The sequence below is a fragment of the Poecilia reticulata genome, chromosome 10 (genome assembly GCF_904066995.2).
Source record: "Poecilia reticulata chromosome 10, P_reticulata-male-v2, whole genome shotgun sequence".
NCBI classification, from domain to species: Eukaryota; Metazoa; Chordata; class Actinopteri; order Cyprinodontiformes; family Poeciliidae; genus Poecilia; species Poecilia reticulata.
In genome coordinates this window covers 1,124,659-1,144,532 of record NC_088839.1, presented here as the reverse complement: position 1 = coordinate 1,144,532, position 19,874 = coordinate 1,124,659, and the positions used below count along the sequence as shown (strand labels likewise).

At 38.8% G+C, this 19,874-nt stretch overlaps 1 protein-coding gene across 2 annotated transcripts; it reads left to right on the top strand.

The window, feature by feature from the left end:
• The first annotated feature begins 98 nt into the window (after nt 1–98).
• Nucleotides 99–19,505, top strand: abhd18 (abhydrolase domain containing 18). 2 transcript variants are annotated; one of them, XM_081611876.1, is made up of 14 exons: nt 99–257; nt 2,954–3,062; nt 4,822–4,906; nt 4,988–5,088; nt 6,951–7,026; nt 8,425–8,511; nt 9,112–9,137; nt 9,283–9,421; nt 10,677–10,766; nt 11,729–11,830; nt 12,055–12,227; nt 12,590–12,723; nt 14,210–14,372; nt 16,597–19,505. In XM_081611876.1, exons 2-14 carry the CDS (start codon nt 2,971–2,973, stop codon nt 16,652–16,654), a joined length of 1,326 nt encoding a protein of 441 aa, XP_081468002.1. In that variant the 5' UTR covers nt 99–257; nt 2,954–2,970; the 3' UTR covers nt 16,655–19,505. The 2 variants fall into 2 exon arrangements, with proteins under 2 accessions (XP_081468002.1, XP_081468003.1); XM_081611877.1 differs by having other exon boundaries at nt 99–327.
• The last annotated feature ends 369 nt before the right edge of the window (nt 19,506–19,874 follow it).

Genomic DNA, 19,874 nt, shown 5'->3' with positions numbered 1-19,874 from the left:
AGCCAAAGAAAGTTAAACAAAAGAAAAGAAAAAGAATCACAATCTAGATGCTTTTTTTCTGTTTCATACTCCAGTCCAGTTGGTGGCGGCCGCGGTCTTATTTGTCGATTACCGACAATCAAAAGAAAAACGAAAATCCATTTGGACGGAGCTTGAATTTACTCGGTTGTCTTCCTTCCACCCAGAGCTTCAGCCGCAGAGTTTTCTTAAAAACCTTAAAAACAGCCTAACCTTCCACACCGTCAGAATGCTGTGAGGTAGGATGACCGTCCTCTGCTCACCATTTGACTATAATGGATCCTGCAGGCTTCCGTCATGCTTCTAACAGTGAGCTGAACTTTGACCAGCTTTCTAACAAGTGTTTTATTATTTGTCATTGGCACAAGAGGGGCAGTGTGTGTGTGTGTGTGTGTGTGTGTGTGTGTGTGTGTGTGTGTGTGTGTGTGTGTGTGTGTGTGTGTGTGATAAGCCACACGAGTGTCAGGTTTTCTATATGTGTCGTTGCGTGCTCGCTGACCTTCATTACCATATCTGCATTGTGATCTCCATTTCTCCGATTGTTCTGGTTTTCTTGTCTCGTCTCGTCTCTGGACCATACTGTCACAGCGCTGTCCTAAAATCCTTTTCTACTGTGTTGTTATCTGGAGCTAGAGTTAAAGATTTGTTGAGGGCTGCTTCACAAAAATGTATGAAAGAAAAAGGTGTTATGCCGAGAAATGCATGCCTACTCAGAATTGCAGGTCCTTTCGCGGGAACGCGCATCACTCTAAACTCTTGCATATTGATGAGAAAACAGACTAAAATATGACCGAAGAGGCAACTTTTAAAGATATTCATAACATTATCATGTTAACCACGCAAGTCCTAAAATGGTGGGTTTTATGTCGCAGATGAATTGAAATAAATACGGTTTTGACACCTTTATTGAGACATATGAGTCGAACTTTTTACAATCAGTGTCTGATGAATATGTTCTCCTTCATGGTTTGCAATCAGGTCTTGGGCCCCATGACAAAAAATGAAATTGGGTCCCCTCCTGCTCACCTGCTGTTATAATTCTTGAGTCTATTTGACCCATCAAAAGTGCCACAATTTTAAAGGCTTGCAACTGCCTTTCTTTTTTTGGTTCAATACTGATACTAGCACAATATTTACTGCTAATGAATTTTACATGCAACAGTCTGCATACACTATGCAAATAGGTTGCTTACATTTTTTTATTACTGAAATGTCTCTCCCCACCAGCAAAATTGCAAACCATACATGAAGCAATCCAGACTTCTCAAAAAATGCCACATAGTTGCATTTTCTTCAAGCTGCAGGATAGAACTTTAATAAAAAATATGTTTTCTCCATATTTGTTAAAGCTGTTACCATGTCATGATAGTTTGCTATGAGACAGATAATTGTGAAAAGATCAATCTCCTCCACCTCCTCCCTGAGATGCTATTGCTAGCTAAAGAACCAGGAGGAGGGTCTTAACGCTGTCAATCAACCTCATTTGCTTACTGCTAAATATGCTAATGGCAGAGAAACAACTTGTAATTTCAGATAACCGTTTAGCTGCCTAACTAGACTTAGTCTTCACACAGGCTGTGCTAAGCTCCAGCATAGCACAGCCTGTTGGCTCATCCTCTCACAGAGTGAGAGGATGAGCAGCCATATGAGATTCTGATTTGCAGCGCTAAAACCCGCCTACTGCTTCTGATTGGTTGGTTGTTTCTAGAGAGCACTGGGAGAGGGCAGAGGACTTTTCTTCTCACATGATCTCTCATACCATACAGTCACAACATATTGACAGTTGTAACAGATCTGTAAAAAAAATAAAAAAATTAAAACAAGACGGACAAAATAGTGATGGCGAACCAACCGGACATTGTGGTGGTGGATAAACAACAGAGGAAAGCCGTTGTGGTGGATGTAGCAATACCAAGTGACTACAACATCAGGAAAAAGGAGCATGAGAAATTGGAGAAATACCAGGGCCTCAGGGAGGAACTGGAAAAGACCTGGAAGGTGAAGACCACAGTGGTGCCTGTGGTCATCGGGGCCCTCGGGGCAGTCACCCCCAAACTGGAGCAGTGGCTCAAACAGATCCCAGGAACAACATCAGACATCTCAGTCCAGAAATATGCAGTTCTAGGCACAGCCAAGATACTGGAGGAGAACCGTCAAGTTCCCAGGCCTCTGGTAGAGAGAGAGAGGACTGGCCCGGGGTCTTTCTGCATGGAGTTTGCATGTTCTCCCTGTGCGTGTGTGGGTTCTCTCCGGGTACTCCGGCTTCCTCTCACAGACTGTCAGGTTAATTGGTCTCTCTAAATTCTCCCTACGTGTGTGTGGGCATGGTTGTGTGACCTGTCCAGGGTGAACCCTGCCTCTCGCCCAGAATGTTAACTTGAGACGGGCACCAGTCTCCAGTTAACCCTCCCAACCACACCCCAACCATATATTGCTTTTGTTGTGTAATTGCAAAAAGGGCAGAGAGGAAAAATCCACATAGACTCTGGAATGATGCTAACTAGCTTGTCACTGAACACAGTATTGCTCACCATTCTCACTGGGACATGCATTTCTCTGCATAACATCTGTTGTGGACACTGTATCACACAAGTGAATGAAGCAGACAATTAGCACATTCCCATTGCTGTCTGTCTTCATATTGCCAATATACTTGTTTAGTTCCTTTTTTTTTTTTTTTTTACATATGTTGACATTCCACAGACTGTTTGCTATATTTAATAATCGGCCATGTCTCTGGTTTATGGCCGACCAGAGACATATTTAGTCTCTGGTCGGCCATAAATAAAATGTTGAACATTTGTCCTGAACTTGCACACAACCCCCCTCTGTTTCTCACTTTTGCACCATTTTTGACTTCAATTTGTAGTAATTTGTGTACCATAAAGTTCTGGTTGATCTACTTTGTGAAGACGGCTCCTGTCCCTCTGTGTAGATGCCCAGGTCTAGTCCATGGGTTTGAGTCGGCTGGATGTATTTTACAGAAGGCTTCTCCTCACCAAACTTTTCATTGGGGGATGGGGGAAGCCCGAAGACCTTAAAAGGTAACAAAATCTTAAATAAACCTAGAAGTTTCTTTACTAGTTGTCTGTTGTATGTCGGAGCTTACATTCTTAGAATAATCCAAAACTCCAAAAATAACTTAGGTTGAATATTCCAATCCACTTATTATTACAGTATGTTAAAAGTGAATGTCTATTTCAGGCTCTTCATCATACAGTTATATAATCCAAAAGAGAAAAAGCCATGCTTCTTTTCCTTCCACCTGAGACGGATACCTGGCTACCTGCATGAAACATGACTGTGACACAACACCAACTAATGAGAATTAAAATGAAAAGGATGATTTTTCTTCCTTGATAGGCGAGTGGATCAGAAAGGGAGTGAGCTGAAATGCAGAAGGTTTGAATTTATGGATTGATTTATGTGTACAATTTGTAAGCATTATTAAGTTAAAAGCTGAGTGTGGATATTTCCAGAGGAGAAGTGAGGAGAAACGTTAGAACTGAGATACTGGTGAATTCCCAGTGAGTTGGATCTGGTGGCAGACGAGGACTGCAAGGCAGCAGGGGGGACTAGAGCCCTAGTAGGCTCTTTATCATTTTTAGCTTGCGGTATTAAGAACAATTATGGATGGCCCAAGCAGCTTCTTGCGACTCGGGTTGCAGACTCAGAACCTGATGGATGACTGTCTCCCTGCCTCCTGACCAGCCCTGGCTCCAGACAAGTTTAACAGGGGGGGCATTGGCTCATTTGGGGGTTGGGGGGTCAAAATCAATCTACGCAGCAATAATAATATTACTCAAGTAAAAGAAAAAGCTACTACTGAGCCCTCTAGGGACATGGGGGAAAAATGTTCTTTTGCTTTCCCTCGCAATATGTTTTGCGTTCACTTGCAATATACTTACTTCATTATTTGCTGGTCTATTTTGTAGTCACGGATGTCCATTTAACATTTCAAATATATAAATATTTAAAGAGCTTAAGTGTGCGGCAAACTAATGGTGGTAGAGGACCACACTGGGTTAACTTGGGGATTCTATTATGTCCAAATCGTGTTTCTATCACCTCCAGGCCACTTCTTTGTTCTGTCACAATTATCGATCTATTTCATTTTGATTATCATGCTTCAAACTTTACAAGGACTGCGACACAGACTGACCAGGCCAAACAATGCACAAGTGCCAACGATCAACGGTACAACAAGGTCAACAGAAACTACTCAACTTGGTTGGTTGGTTTGGGGAAAAAAACTGCAAAGTTATTTGTGTTTTGCTAGTTTGCTGCCATGATTCCAACAACACCTGAGCAGCTCTGCACAGCATTAGCAGGTCTCTGTCACTGCTGCACAGGTTGTAATCCCAGCGCGAGCGTCTAAGCGCTCATGTTGCGTTTAAAGGCCACTCAGAAAAACACGGTACGAATTGTTAACAACAAAATTAAACAATTTTAACTGCTGAAGCAAGTGAAAGAACACAGATATGGGAAGTGCGGAAGCCCCTACTGAATCAAATCGATGTAGGAATACCAGAGAGTCGACCACTCTGAGGTAAAAACGACAAACATCTTCCAGTCCAGGGGGGGTCCGGCCCACAGCGGGCGAGCAATGCCCGCCCATGCCGCCAGACCTGCTCCTGACCCCCCGTCTCGGTACCAGGACCGCTCTCACCTTTTAGAAGAAGTGGTTGATCTTTGATAAGCAGACAATATTATTGAATGGATATTTATGACCTCCATTATTCCTCCCAACACTAAATATACACAGATTTCAAACATTCATTCTTTGTTTTTTGTGTTTTGCAGAATCTTTGAGTTTCGAAAGATCATTGGAGACAGAGAGAAGTGCAGGACTCTTGTGCCTGTGGACTATCCTGTTTACGTAAACAAGGTTTGTTGTAGATTTTTATTAAAAAATATTTGGTACTAAGTTTTTGTGTTCTCAGCATCTTTTCTTCTGCATTTTGCCTAGACAGAGGAGCTCACTGACTGCCACATCCATGATGGTTTCTTCATTTCTCCACTGGAGCATTTGGTGCCAGGCATCCTGCCACAAGAGGCCGTCAAAGCCAGGTACCCAACATGGCGGTGTGGTGATGCTTTCAATCTGGGATGGAAACATTTGCATCTAGTATAAAAAGAACTTTGAGTTTTTAGATAATCTCAAACCATTTTTAATTCATATTTACAAAATATCAATTAAATAAGTCGTGGTTTAATTTTGTTACGATTTTTTAGTTTAAATATAATACCATATAATCGTAGAAGAATAAAGTTTGTCCTCCAGCAGCCTAACACAGCAGAATATCTTCACAGATAACCTAAACCCTTAGGATGAGAGAAGTGGAGCCATACAGAGGCAGCATTCTTCCCCACTACACACAACTGGGTAGCTGAATTTAGATTTTTGCTGAGAAACACAGGAGTTGTTGTCTGGTTGCCACAATGTCAAACTAGTGAACTATAGCTGTATCATTTCACTAAATGGTGAAACTGCCTCACTAGCATGCAGTGAAGTTTTATAAAGCTTTGCTATGAAGTTCATATTGGAGCCAGAGGTGCTGAAGGAGAACGACATCTAAAAGTTACAGAACTCATCATTGACATCAATGCTTTAGTCTAAGAAACATTACCTTGTGTTTAAATATGAGCTTTACCAAAAAGGAAAGTTTTAAGCCTAGACCTAAAGTAGATGTGGGGTTTACCTCACAGACTATGCTGGTTCCACAGGAGAGGAGCCTGATAAAGGATCTGCCTCCCATTCTAGTGTTAGAATCTCTAGAAACCAGCAGTGAAGTCAGTCTGAGAGCAAAGTTCTCTGTTAGGAACTTTGCTCTCAGACTGCAGTGTTGAAGAACGTATTCAAACTTTCTGCTTAAGTTAAAACTAGTACACTAACATTTTTACTTGTGTAAAAGTAAGTACCTTCTTTTAAAAATACATTAAAGTATTGAAAGTAAAAGTACTTGTTGAATATATTCCTCAGGTTCTAGAAAGGCCTAGAACCTGAGTGAAGTTGACCCCCCACTTTCTTCAAAAAGTGGAGTCAAAATTAGTGTCAAACATTTGTGATCAACATAGCACAAACGTTTCACACTTATTTTGTTTGATTTTGTAAAAGTGGGGATGCTGGTTGACCTTTTGACCTTTAAACTTTCATTAATATATTCAAAGCCAAAGCAGCACAAGCTGCACAAATGTAGTCGAGTTGATTGACACCAATTTTGTTTGATCTGAAGAATGAGCGGCGGCTGATGGACCCCTTTCATGACTTCTGGAAACATTTCTTAATATCTTTAAAATGATAGTGGTTCCAGTGATCATTCTGAGATCAGTGGAACCAATGAAGCTCCAGCTTCATTGGAATTAACCGGTGGGAACCTCTTTGAACACAGTCGTGTCGACATCTGGCCCTTTTTGCTAATTATTTTCACTCCTTGGTCTGAAATCTTGCGAAGACATTTGGTCCGTTTCTAATGTAATGATGTTCTTTTGACTTCTGGAGTTTGGTCCAAACTGCTCACTGGAAAGTACAACTGGACAAACGGTTTATCCAGACATGTTTTCCAACAACTATTTGAAGAGCATCATAAACGTAGAATAAACTCTAGAGCTACAGGAATGCTGCGCTTCTGTAGCTTGTCATACACATTGTCATATGATGATGATTAATAATGACTTATGGAATGTAATATATAAGAATGAGACTGAGAAATATTCTTGGAAAATACTTCTAGATGTACATGCATCTAGAAGTTATTAAAGAAAGTATTAAACTTTTCTCCATGCTGTAGCAGATTATTTTCGTCTAATGTAATGTTTTAAACTAGAAAACAATAAACAAGAAAAATCTATTTTGTCACTTTAACTCTTATTTTAGCTTACATATAACAATGTGTTTTTCTAATGTGTAAGCAGTGTGTGTGTTGTTTCAGGTTCCAATTTATTGTACCAAAGAGGTGGCAGAGGAACAGACCAGTATGTATTCAGTTAGCTGGGACTGGAGATCATGTAAGCTCTCTGCATTTTCATCTCCATATTATTAAATGTCTGAGTTTTCTTGTTTCAGGTCATAAAACAAAATCATTTGATATTCACTGGGTTTCATAATTATACAGATTCAGTTCAGTTTAGTTCACAGCAAATGTTGTTTCAAGGCACTTTACCAAAAATACGTTCCAACTGATCCTAGTTGTCAAACAATGCAGTATCTCTATGTAGCGTCTAAGGCTGGGGTGTCAAACTCCAGTCCTCTGCTGTCCTGCAACTTTTAGAAGTGCCTCTGCTGCACCACACCTGAATAGAATAATTAGGTCATTAGCAAGGCTCTGGAGAACTGAGGAGGTAATTAAGCCATTTGATTCAGGTGTTTTGTACCTGTGGCACATCTAAAAACTGCAGGACAGCGGCCCTTCAGGACTGGAGTTTGACACCCCTGGTCTAAGGAAACCCAGTACGTTGCATCAAGTCACTGACTTGTAGCAATCAGCCCTCCTGGACCAGCAGGGGGCAACAATCACTTGTTTTGTGTCGTTAACTTTACCTCATTGCATGTTGCAGTGTGTCATCATTTTAGCACATTTATAACAAACTCTAGCAAAAATTATGAAACAATTATTATTCTGGAAAAATGAGAGCCTGTAGATTTACATCAAGATTGGAGTCACATATTAAACCCTTGAGTATTTAGTCAGAAACCCTGGTAGCAGTTTTTTGGACAACTTGGAACCACTGTATGGAGGTTTTGCTGAGACTTGCTTAAAATTAATTTCAATAATCCAAACATGATGAAACACAAGCATGCATCATTATTTCCAGCTATGGATGTGACACAATGGATCTTAATTTGACAATATTTCTCAGATGACAGAAAAAGGAATGAACCAGAGGCTTAGCATGTCTGTCCAAAGTTAAACTAAAGTTCCTAACATGGGAGCAGTCAAAGCACCGAGAGGCTCATGTGTCTGGATGATGTTGTTCTTTTAATTTGAAGCATTCCAAAGAAAACAATACTTGGAAGAATAAAATTACTTGGAACTAAATTAAAGAGTTTAAATATAATTTATGTATGCATACGTGTGTGTGTGTGTGTGTGTGCGCAGTCGGCTTTGGGTGGCGCAGTGGTAAGGCGTGTGTACAGAAGCCTCAGTTAGCGAATCAGTTGTTGCGGGTTAGAGTCCCGACCCATTACTGACCTTTGGCGCATGGGTAACCCTAACCCTCTCCCTCTTTCGTAAACCGCCATCTTGTCAGTTCATTATCAAATTAAAGGCACTAGAGCCAAAAATATCCTATAAAAAAACAGTGCAGTCAGCTTTGCAGCAGTAATCTTTCTCACACGTCTCCAGTGACAGTCCAAGCAGAACTACACATCAGATGAGATTTTCTCATTCTGTTCTATGTTTGTAGTTTTTTTGGCGTCGTCGGACCTTGATGGCCAGGCCCATGGTCAAGGAGGCAGGAATGGCTTCTCTGCTTCTGGAAAATCCATATTATATCCTTTATATGTCTTTGAGCCTAAACAGGCATTGTGTCCATATACACAAGTAAATACATTTATTTAAGTTTTTCTTTGTTAAACTGCTTTAGTAGTGTATATATGTATATATATATATCCAATGCTCATGTTAGATGATTGAACTACTCTTATTGTTTGATACTCATGAGCCAGTTTTGGTTGTGTAGAGAAGTTTTACCCTCTAACAAGCTGAAGGTATTTGGTTGGAAAAACTGTCCCTAATTTATTCAACTTCGTACCTAATAAACCAAAAGTAATTATTTACCTGAAGATCACGAAAACATTCTCAGCTTATTATTATTTGTGCATAAATTCTTTCATTTGTAAAGAATAAACTTTATTTCAACAAAACTTTGTGTTTAATTGCCCTTGCATTGTATTTTTAAGCTTGTTTACTTTATACTTTGCTTGAAAGAATGAATGAGCTCTTGTTCTTGTTCAGTCTTCTTGCTTTATTTTGATTTGATAACAAGCCATTTCTCTCCCAGCTCAGGTTGTTCCTGGAGGACCAGGATGAAGAACTGATGCAGTTTGGAGTAACATGCAATCTTTTATGTTCCTTGACCAACAGATCACATGGCTATCGCAAACCCAAAGATCAACTGTGAGTGAACTCTCCTAACATGTGGTGGCTTGTTTTGTAGAAGCAGATAATAATCTGAGATTTCCCAACATGGCAGTAGCACATGAGATGGTATTTGACAGCTGTAAGACCTGCCGGTTAACATCAAGTTATTTTTATATCTCAGGAGGTCGTGTCTAAAGAATGTGTCGGACCTGTTTGTGATGGGAGGGGCTTTGATCTTGGAGTCAACTGTGCTGCTGCGCTGGCTGGAGAGAGAAGGATACTGGCCCTTAGGAATGACTGGCATCTCTATGGGAGGATATGTGAGTAGATGGAATATGCTCACACACCTCAGCCTGGCCCTCAGTAACCTGCCAACTGCTAATGTGTTCCTTATTTCACCTGAAAGATGTTCTTCTGGAGAAACTGTTTGTGGCAAACGCTAGGAAAACATGTGAATTATAGTCATTTAGCAGGTGTGGACATAAGAAAACGGCAACATCCTTTTGTCCTGTGTCTTAACATGTTAAAATAAGTTTCAATGTTGGTATTTCTATGTCAAAAGCAATATTTGAGAAGACGAGACCATCTATGTCGTCAATAGGTGTATCTCTTGATCACGTGGTGATGCTAGTGAGCGGGTGATGGGGGAAGTCTACTTTTGCTGTTTAATAAAACGTTTTTATGACTGCACACAGCTGCAGCTGAAAAGGCTGTAGGATGCGACTGCTTCTGCTCTGCCTTTTGGATTTTCTGTCTTTTTGTTTTTACATTTGTAAGATTTTTTGGGGGGGTTTCACTGTTTTAACCTGCGGATCCGTTTTTATGCTGCTTTTGGAGATGGTTGTTTGTTATCCACTGATGTTCTGCCTTGGATTTTGGAAGATATCGGATAAAAATAATTGATAAACAGATTGTGTTGGGTACCTGTGGACATTAACACACAGAAACAAAGTTTTTCTGTCCATTTCCTGCCTTGATCTGCAGTGCTGATAATTCCAAGATGCCATTGAACATCGATGTTTACGTATGTTCCTTGAATGTGCCTCTTTGAATCCGTCTACTGCTTTGTTTTGCTGTGGCGCGTTTGGCACTGAGTGTGAGACAAGCTGGGTTATTACAAGATAAATAAAACCTTTTTTGCACAAAAACAACTCCAGACGTCTTCTGTACCTGATCCCAGCAACATGTTCACTGTGTTTTCGATGCTCAGCAGGAGGTCAACTTGTTGCTGATTTCCACAGTGAACTTCATTTTGTCCTCATCTTACATGTACAAATTTGGGATTTAGTTTCGGAACTGATGGAGTAATTGCTCTGTTTCCAATCAGTCAGCCAGTCAGTAAAGCTTGAAGCTCCATGGACAGACATGTTTGATAAAATGATGCCAGCCAGTTTCCTCACATTATGTCCTAGGGAGTTTTTTTCCCACTCTAATCGCCCAGAAAGTCATCTTTCACCATCTTTCCATAAAGTTACTAAGATCTTTTTGAATAATGAAAATAAAAGAAGGCTATGTTATGATGCGATGCTTTCTATGTACCTATCATTTGTGTCATGGACCCTGTTTTGTGTCTAGATGGCATCTCTGGCAGTGACTAACTGGCCCAAACCAATTCCTCTGGTTCCCTGTCTGTCGTGGTCCACGGCCTCCAGTGTGTTCACCACGGTGAGGCATTGTTTCTAAAATCCTGCAGATAAACGGGACAAAAGCAAGGAAATACACATCTGGTTGATTATTTGTTACAATATTCTATAAATCTTTTGCCCCTAGAAAGCATCTTTCACATTCATAAGGAAAATGCATTTATGAGTTGAGTATTTGTGTTACGCTCATAAAAACCTTCCAAAATACAATTTTTCCAGTACCAAAAGGCTTTGGGTGGAGGCAAAGCAATGCTTGTAATCATTGGGGATGTTGAGATGAGTCTCTGCTACATATCTGCACTCGATGGAGTCAAACTGACCTCCACAGTTTGGGATTTATTAGACTTCCTCCAATCCAGACCCAACTCTATTGAAAATTGTGCAAATTTTTCAAGTTGCAGAAATGCAATTGTTTAATTTGAGTGGCTTTGTGTATTTTTTTATTTTATTATTATTTTTTTATGTATGTATAATGTAATTATATGGTATAATTGAGTGTTTTTAACTGAATGCTGCCATTCTTAACCAACTCTCTGCCAGATCTTTTGGTCTTAGTGGGACAAACCTAGTAAAAATAAAAATGATTATTATTATTATTATTGTTTATTAGTGCCAGAGTGACTGAAATTTTAAACTTTTCTTGATTGAAGAAAATATTGTCATCCCTCAGCAGTTTGTGAAAAACTTCTAATGTCCATTGCTGAAAAATCTAAATGGCATCAAATCAAAATTTTGGCTCAAATTTCGGAAAAAACACAGACCAGGTTTAATTCCATGGCTACGAGTTTCCTATTCACTATATGGCTGTACAGTGTCGCCCGCGATGGTCAGATACAAAAATCAAATGACATAAAGAAAAGCTCTGGAAGATGGTTAGAACTTGTGCTTTAATGGATGGTTGAAGTCCTGCCAAGTAGAGTTTCTGTTTTCTTTCAGTTGTTCCATCAAACTAAGCGTGAGCTGCTGTCATGTCTGTGAGTCCAGGGTGTCCTCAGCAGAGCAGTGAACTGGGCCGAGCTGGAGAAGCAGTACGCAGTTAATTCAGTGTATGAGACGGAGATCATCAAGCTGCTGGAGTACTGTGGGGTAAACTTCTCATCGTTCCTTCAGCATCACTGAATTACTGCAAAACAATTCCATTTATTCACAACCTTCATGGATTGAATAGTAATAGTCTCATAATTCCATAAGGTTTATGAAATTTGAATTTAAAAAGAATCTGTTAATTAGTGAGGTGAGCAAATACAAATATACATACCTCAACCACAGCACAAGTCTTATGCTTATCGTTTCCTCTTTATGCCTGTCAGGCTGATTCTTTTAAGATGGGAGCAGAACTGCAGAGGAATCTGGACCCTTTAGGGAATCTGCTGGACCTGGCAGGAGCTCTGCCAATCCAAGATGGTCGTTTCGTTAAAGTGGAGCCGCAGTCTGAAGTCGGCTCATCACTATTCAGCAGCAGCAGCAGCAGAACTGTTACCGGGTAATTGTTGTTTGAGACCATAGTACATCTGTTTAGTCAATAATAACAGTTCAGTGAATGAAGCCAGCAGATAAATGTTACATTTCCTAAAATAATCCTTATAGTTAAATAAAAGACTTTTTTTTCAGACAGGAAGCCAAAATCCTCCGTTCATCTAAAACAAGATGTAGAAACACAGGATAAAGAAATGAACCTGCCAGTTTACTGATCCACATAAAAATACCCTCATACTCACAGCTGTCCACTTCTCAAGAACTTAATGCATGTCACCATTTTGAACTAATCCTTATTATTCAGTTTAAAATCATTACTTCTTCTTACAAAGTGTTGGCACCTAGATTTGGTTCCTCTTTGTGTTTCAGAACCATCACTGCTCACAGTTTGGGCCATAAGAAGATGAACTCCCACAAATGCTGTCGGCCGTCGCTGCACACAGAGTCAATCAGCTTCATGAAAGGAGTGATGGATGAATGCACACACATGGCCAACTTTTCTGGTAAGTTGTTCTGCCTGAGTGCTCAGTTCCTCCCTGCCAGGTGTCTGGAAAACGATCCTCTCCATGATGAAAGGTTTTTCATCTTACACTCCTTTTTCCATGTCGGTGCCTCAAGACAAGCCAGGTGTCCTGGGTTTGACATTTTTTGCAAGTTCAAGTAAAATTTCATGTTGCAATTTGCAACTAGCACTTTGGACTCAGGAATATTGGCAAATTTAGAAACATCTAGGACTGATGATGAACACCTAGTTCATACATATGTTACATCAAGGCTGAACTACTTACTGTCAGGAAGTCCACAAAATAAAAGCCTCTGATCCAAAATGCTGCAGCAAGAGTTTGAATCAAAATGAAAAAGAGATCATATTTCTCCCAATTTAGCTTCTCACTCTGCTGCATTCTTCTACTAGTCTGCAATTTAGCATTATCTCCTATTTTTTGTGATTTTAACTATATTTTAAATCTTTTTTTTATTATTGTTGTACAAAATTGTGAATACTCAAAACCAGAAAATCAAACATCAGAGGACGGGTTATACATTGCTGCACCAAACTGAGGCACATATTTGTACTGAAACAATTCAAGGGTTGACATGTGGAGTAAAAATCTCTCAGAAACTAAACTTTTTCTTTCTTGGTGCATTTGAATGAATATTTATTTTCCCCACGTTTTAAATGTCCCAGCGTGTGTGTGTGTGTGTGTGTGTGTGTGTGTGTGTGTGTGTGTGTGTGTGTGTGTGTGTGTGTGTGTGTGTGTGTGCGTGCGTGCGCGTGTGTGCGTGTGTGTGTGTGTGTGTGTGTGTGTGTGTGTGTGTGTGTGTGTGTGTGTGTGTGTGTGTGTTCTGTTTCCAACCTCACAAAATGGTGCCATTAAAATCACTACACAAATCATTTTGTCCTGTCGGTCAGCAGCTGACCTCACACCAAATGGCCTCATTAGTTGTGGCTAAAGGAGGGTCAATAGAGGGAAACATCTCTGAACACTCGAGTTTAGATAAATACAATCTATGAATTAGATCTACGTGTAGATCTAATTCATACAGAATAAGAATAAACATGTTTGGTTTATTATGTGTAAAAATCAGTCCTCGTCCTCCTGCCAAGTATTTTTACTTGAAGTGTTTCATCTGACCAGACCTGTGTTTGAATCCGTCCCTCCAGGACAGATTCATCTGATCACTGACTCAGTTTAATCTGCTGGCTTTCATTTTATAGAAAACATTTTAACCAGTTTGAATAAGAAACGGAACTTGACATTTTTAATAACTTGGATCAACCGACCTCTGAATTAATAACATTTTCTTGTTGCGTGCCTCGAGAGAATATTTGATTGAATTGACTTTATTAAGTCTTGCCTGTAAATAAACAAAAGCTACAACTTTATCCTGGCAACTTGCCATGAAAATCATGTAACTGAATATGTTTTTGTAAAAGATCTTTAAATACCAACAATGTAAAGTAAAAAACCGTTTTTCTGACTCTTCCAGTACCCGTAGACACTGGTCTCATAATTGTGGTGCAGGCCAGAGAGGACGCCTACATCCCTCGGACAGGAGTCCTGAGCCTTCAGGAGATTTGGCCTGGATGTGAAATCAGATATCTGAATGGAGGACACATCAGCGCGTACCTGTTCAAACAGAACTTCTTTAGGTAAGCTAAAGACGTTTTGACAGAATTCCTCAGAAACCAGTATTATGGTCAAGACCACCTGCTACATGACATAATCAAATGTGAGGCACCATCCAAACCTCAAACTGATGTGAAAGATCCACATTAAAATGAAAAACTCCCGGATATTAAACACTGAAATGAATCTAACCCCATCAATTCAAACTTTTCTTTGTTTTGCTTCGTTTCCACCTCTGTGCAAAAATCTGCAGTTTGGATGTGGTGCAATAAACTGTGATAGAAACCAATAGAAATACAGGTAAGGAAAGCTGTTTCCATGGAAACAGATTTAAATACCAAATTATTCTGCTCCCACCAGTCACCTACAAACTGAAACAACTACTGTAGTAGTGATGAGACTTATGGTGATTTGATGCAGAGCAAACCCTGAACCTAAAGTGATTTTTGAAAACACGTTTGTGAGAACATGCCGTTTTGTTCCATGGCATCAAATGGCAGTTTTCTAGTTTTTGTGGTTGAACTTCACACAATAGTTGAATCATTTCAACTTTTTTGAAAAAGTTTAACACATGATGTGTTGTGAAAAAAACACATCATGTTCTTGCAGATAAAAATATGGATGTATCCTTATAAAAGATAACATTTCAAGATATCAATGTAAAATATATATATGTGAGTGGATTGATAACATTTTTTTTCCATTTGTAATATAGAAACAAAATAAAAGGAAAATGTGACAGGACAAAAAGTGGACTTGAGTTACTTTGGCAGAGACAAAATTGATCTCATGCATCATTAAATATAACAATTAAGGCAAAACAATAACGGTAAAAAAAACACTCAACTGTGAACATTAACTTAGGAGCAACAAGCAAGAAGAGTGAAGCACATCATCATCATCATCATCATCCTCATCCTGCAGATGAACAGAGCAGTGAGCATCTCTGATGTTCTATTTCATTTATTCATTGCAGATTCCATATTTTCAATTAAAAAGAATAATAACTTCTGCAATGTGTGCAAAACTTTACAAAATAAAGTTTTGCACGGCTCTCACTGAGACTTGAGTCCTGCCATTGATGAAGAGTTGTTCAAAGAATCGGACCGTTTGTGAATCATTGAAACAGGCAGCAGCTCTGAGCCAACAGGTCAGTGACAGAGCAGAGGTTTGGTTGTGACCATCACAGGATGGAGATGTTGTGTGAACCAGGTGCTGATGTGTCAGACTGAGTTCTGAGTGAAGGACTTGGGCAAAACTCCAGTTAACTGTGGTGAGAAGCTTGTGAAAGGATTTCTTAGATGTTTGACCCAAATCATATATTTTATACTCTTAAAGTTTTAGTGCCTCCAGGACACGGAGCTGAACAAGGTGAGCCAGCATGTAGTTACTACACTCCTCAGAAACCTGATGTACAGAAACTGCTGGGCAGTATTATGCAAAATTGACTTTTTTCAGCTTTACATCATGTCATAATGTTATCCCCAAAAATATACCTGGAGTGTTGCTTTCATGCAAGTTTGAGAAATTCTTCAAACAAGTATTTTTGTATCTAGTGCAAAACACTTGATTTCAGCGTCAGCAGCAGTTAGCAAACACCTGGTGGCTCAAACGTCTTGACATCTGCTAAGAAAACCTTCATGTCTGAGAAGCAGCTCTTTATACCAGCTGCTTCTCAGAGCATCTGGTAAAATAAAGTTTAAGTGGTCAGTAGAGGAGTCATGTGATAAAAACCTGAAGACGGAATTTCAGAAAGAGCAGAACTTTCCTAACGGGACAGAGGCCCAGTTTCAAGGCATTAAGTTACAATGTCACATTTCTTTTATGTCATATTTGATATATATAGCATTTTATAACAGCTGAATTAACATAGGGTGAGGGTTACTGTAACCCCACAAAATGGTATCATGTGCCTCGAAAATACTGTACATGATAATTCCCCTTTAATGACTGAAAGCAACTTTTATTGCAACTTTCCACAAATGTAGAGGTTATTTTATTATTTAATGTCCCTTTGGGATTAATAAAGAATTTTTGAATTTCATTAATCTGCCATGATTGTCATTTGTTTTGAATATGCATTTTTACATTTATTTTTTTACTGTTTTACATTGCAAAGACCTGGTTTCCTCAACAGAGTTTTGGCTTTTATGTATTTTTTCACTTAATGTAATTTTCTTTCATCCTTGGTTTTAGGCATCATTATGTCAGCCAAATACTTAGATGATGTTTCTCTTTTTCCTCCAGACAGGCCATTTATGATGCATTTAACAGGTTTTGCCTGAAGTATCCAAGCTCCCAGTAGCTGTGGGAGGCTGAGGCCCCGTTAACGCTGGGTCAGGCGCCACAGCCTGAAGAAAGGACAAGAGCTTCATGGACAGCAGCAACGATCAGAAACGCGTCGAATCTTTAGTTCATCTAGCAGTGGCAGCTTCTGGTTTGCCTCCTCCTGATTTTCCTGACTTGCCTGGCGTGTGTCTCTGGAAAACTAAAACTAATGTGGATGACTGAAGATTTGTGACTAAGGACAGACTTAGACTTTATTTTGATAGGACCCTGTAGGAATCATGGAACATTGGAGGTGATCTCCTGTTTTTATTATTCTGACATCTCTGGACTTGGAAATCTCTGGATTTCACAAGTAGGCAAATCTACAATAAGCTACAGAAATCATGAATGTGGGAGCATAATTACGGAAACTAAGTATTCATTTAAAGCTGTAAAAAATATCAGCCTGAGAATTTCTTGCTGTATTTGGAACACTATGCAAATTTCATAAATTAAAATGTAGTTTTGTGAATATTTTAATGACTTTTTGTATCTTCTTTTCTTAAATGAGTCTGAATGCTGTTGACTTGTGTGTTCTTTGTTGTGTCGATGGTTCAGTCTTTGACCAGCTAGACCTGATTTAAACTAATGTTTTTTAAAATGCAGCTGTCATGTCAGCAATCATTGTGTATCTGTAGGGTGGGTCCAAATCTGCAAGACGCTGTTTAAATTTTATAAGAGAACATAGATCAATTTTTATATGTTTGTTACCATGATGTAAATATTGTCTCCTTAACAACTGATACTCATTTAATTTGGGGACATTTTAAATTTGGAGACAGTTTTGGTGATTTCTGATGACTATGCACCATTTAGAACTGGAGTATCTGACCCAGTTATTCAGTGGGCCAACATTAAAGACTTGAAGAGAGTCAGCCTTGAAAACGTGCCTACTATATTTTTTATACTATATTTTTCATTTCCATGTGAAAATGAGCAAAACTTTACTGTAAACTCCTGTGACATCAAATAAGTCAATCAATAATTTGCGTCTTACCCTCACTAGCCTTCTGAGTAAAATGTCTATGTAGTAATTTTTTCTAAACTAACAATAATGATAATCCATCCATCCATTGTCTAATTGTTACTCTACTTTATTCTTTAGATTTTTTTTAACTACTTTCCTTGAAACAGTTTTGCTCTATGTAGATTCTTCCATTTTGACCTTGAAACCCTAGAAGACATTCAAATTGAGAAGTACTTTATTGATCCAAAGAGAAATTAAATATTGTAAAGCATTTAATTGAAGAGTCATCATGTTGCTTTGAATGTTGACAATAAAATACTTTATAACTTCACTGCATGATCTTAATGTATGGAAGCTGGTTTCTGCCACTAATTAAAATAATAATTATCTTTTATGGAGATGACTATCTCCATCAGGCATTGCATTTTCTAACATAACGTTAAGATAAAAGTACATTATAATGAGATACTATCATTAAAATATAAAATATACCACTATATATACAAATGTATTCTATTTCATAATTATGTTTTAATCATGACTGGAATCCAAAAAGATTTCTAAAGAAAAAAGCCTCCACACCATAATTGATATAGGAAATGGCTCCACTTGCAAATAAGGTGTGGGACTGACGTCTGGTCTGTCCAACACCTTGGTCTGCTGGTTCTTCTCCATACATTTTAACTGAGTTTATAAAATGTATAAATAAAATGTATTTTATTATCAACCCTCCAGAGGCAAATTGTATGTTTATGATGTAAATAAGTACTTGTTTTTAATATTGTGTGATTTCAACTGCATTTGTCTAATTATATTCAAAAAATAGTTAATTTATGTTGTGAACGTTAGGTTAAAATTCATCAGTAAAGTATTTTACAAATAATTTGGCTTGACTTGATTGCAATAATACCTTTAACAATCATTTCTCTAACCCTCTTAACTCTGCAATGGTCTGTTAAGGCCTTTGTGTCAAACGTAGAACAGAGGGCCATATGGGTCCTTTTTAAACTGATAATTCTATTTTCTAACATAATGTTATAATAATAGTACTTGACTGAATATGAATTCATGGTATTTTAATGCAGGGTGATTAAAAAAAAGGACCAAAGCAGATAAGAAAATTGAATAATGGACAAGACTTAATGGTTTCTGAACAGATGAGGCTTCAGGCCTAAGACTGGTGGTTAGCCTGGCAGGCTAGCTTCACAGAATTACCGCTTTTGTAAAGTTGAATGAAGGTTTAATTACGCCAGGATATCTGGAAGATCCCATCTTAGTCTGGTATTCTGGTTTTGTGGAACAGCCCTTTGGACTTTGTTGTCATTAACCCTCTCTGGTCTTCCAAATGGACAATAACCCTAAGAATACTGTCAGTCTGTGTCCAGACTTTAACTTCCTGGCTGATGTCTTTAGATGTTGCTTCAGTATTTCTACATAAGGTTCTTTCCTTATGATATGTAGCAGTTTCTCGTGCAGCAAAACACTCCCACAGCATGATGCTGCCACCCCTATTCTTCAGTTAGGATTGTACAAGCAACAGGACATAACACTGTTATGAAAACTTTGTACTTTGGCTTATTTTCTGAAAAAGGGAACTCAGGAGAAATCAGGGTATTTTGAGGGTTATTTTCATTTTAGAAAGGTCGGAGGATGTAGAACCTAACAGTGTGAGACTTGCATCTTTTTTGTGTATGTTGATGTTGAAATGGGAAGTTCTGTAAAAGGAAGTATGAACTGCATATGTAACGAGCTCTGCAGGATATACTGATTATAAACTGACTATAAGGATGTCAGTTTGTCTGAGAATCTTCAACGGCCTTTTTGTTGGACTTTGAATAAAAGATCCTGAAAGACAAATGAACCTTTCTTGGGTTGATTTATAGTGTTTTCACTTTTTAATGGAGAACTTCCATAACAACTGGCACTTCCAAGAGTCCAAGGACTGTAAGGGTGGGGTTCTAAACTTGTCCAAAAAGTAGTACATAGAAAATATGTTTCAGAAGTCACACCTGTCTACTGATGGAGAATGTTTACAGAACCAGTGGGTTGTAGAGGCTGCTAACTGCACCGCTAACACATGCCATTAATCTACATGTGCCATGTGGACCGGTGCACTGATTACATGGCAAAATAATCCTGCAGAAAACTAAATACAGATTGAAGATAATGAGGAGCTTTTTAAGAGATGAAAGCAGTAACTACATTTCCAAAGTTCAGAAAACACAGCAAG

Coding starts and splice junctions, on each gene's coding strand:
- abhd18 (XM_081611876.1), top strand. CDS start 2,971: ATGGGTTTGAGTCGGCTGGATGTATTTTACAGAAGGCTTCTCCTCACC. Junction 9,138..9,282: donor CGCAAACCCAAAGATCAACT/GTGAGTGAACTC, acceptor TTTATATCTCAG/GAGGTCGTGTCTAAAGAATG. Junction 10,767..11,728: donor CCTCCAGTGTGTTCACCACG/GTGAGGCATTGT, acceptor CTGTGAGTCCAG/GGTGTCCTCAGCAGAGCAGT.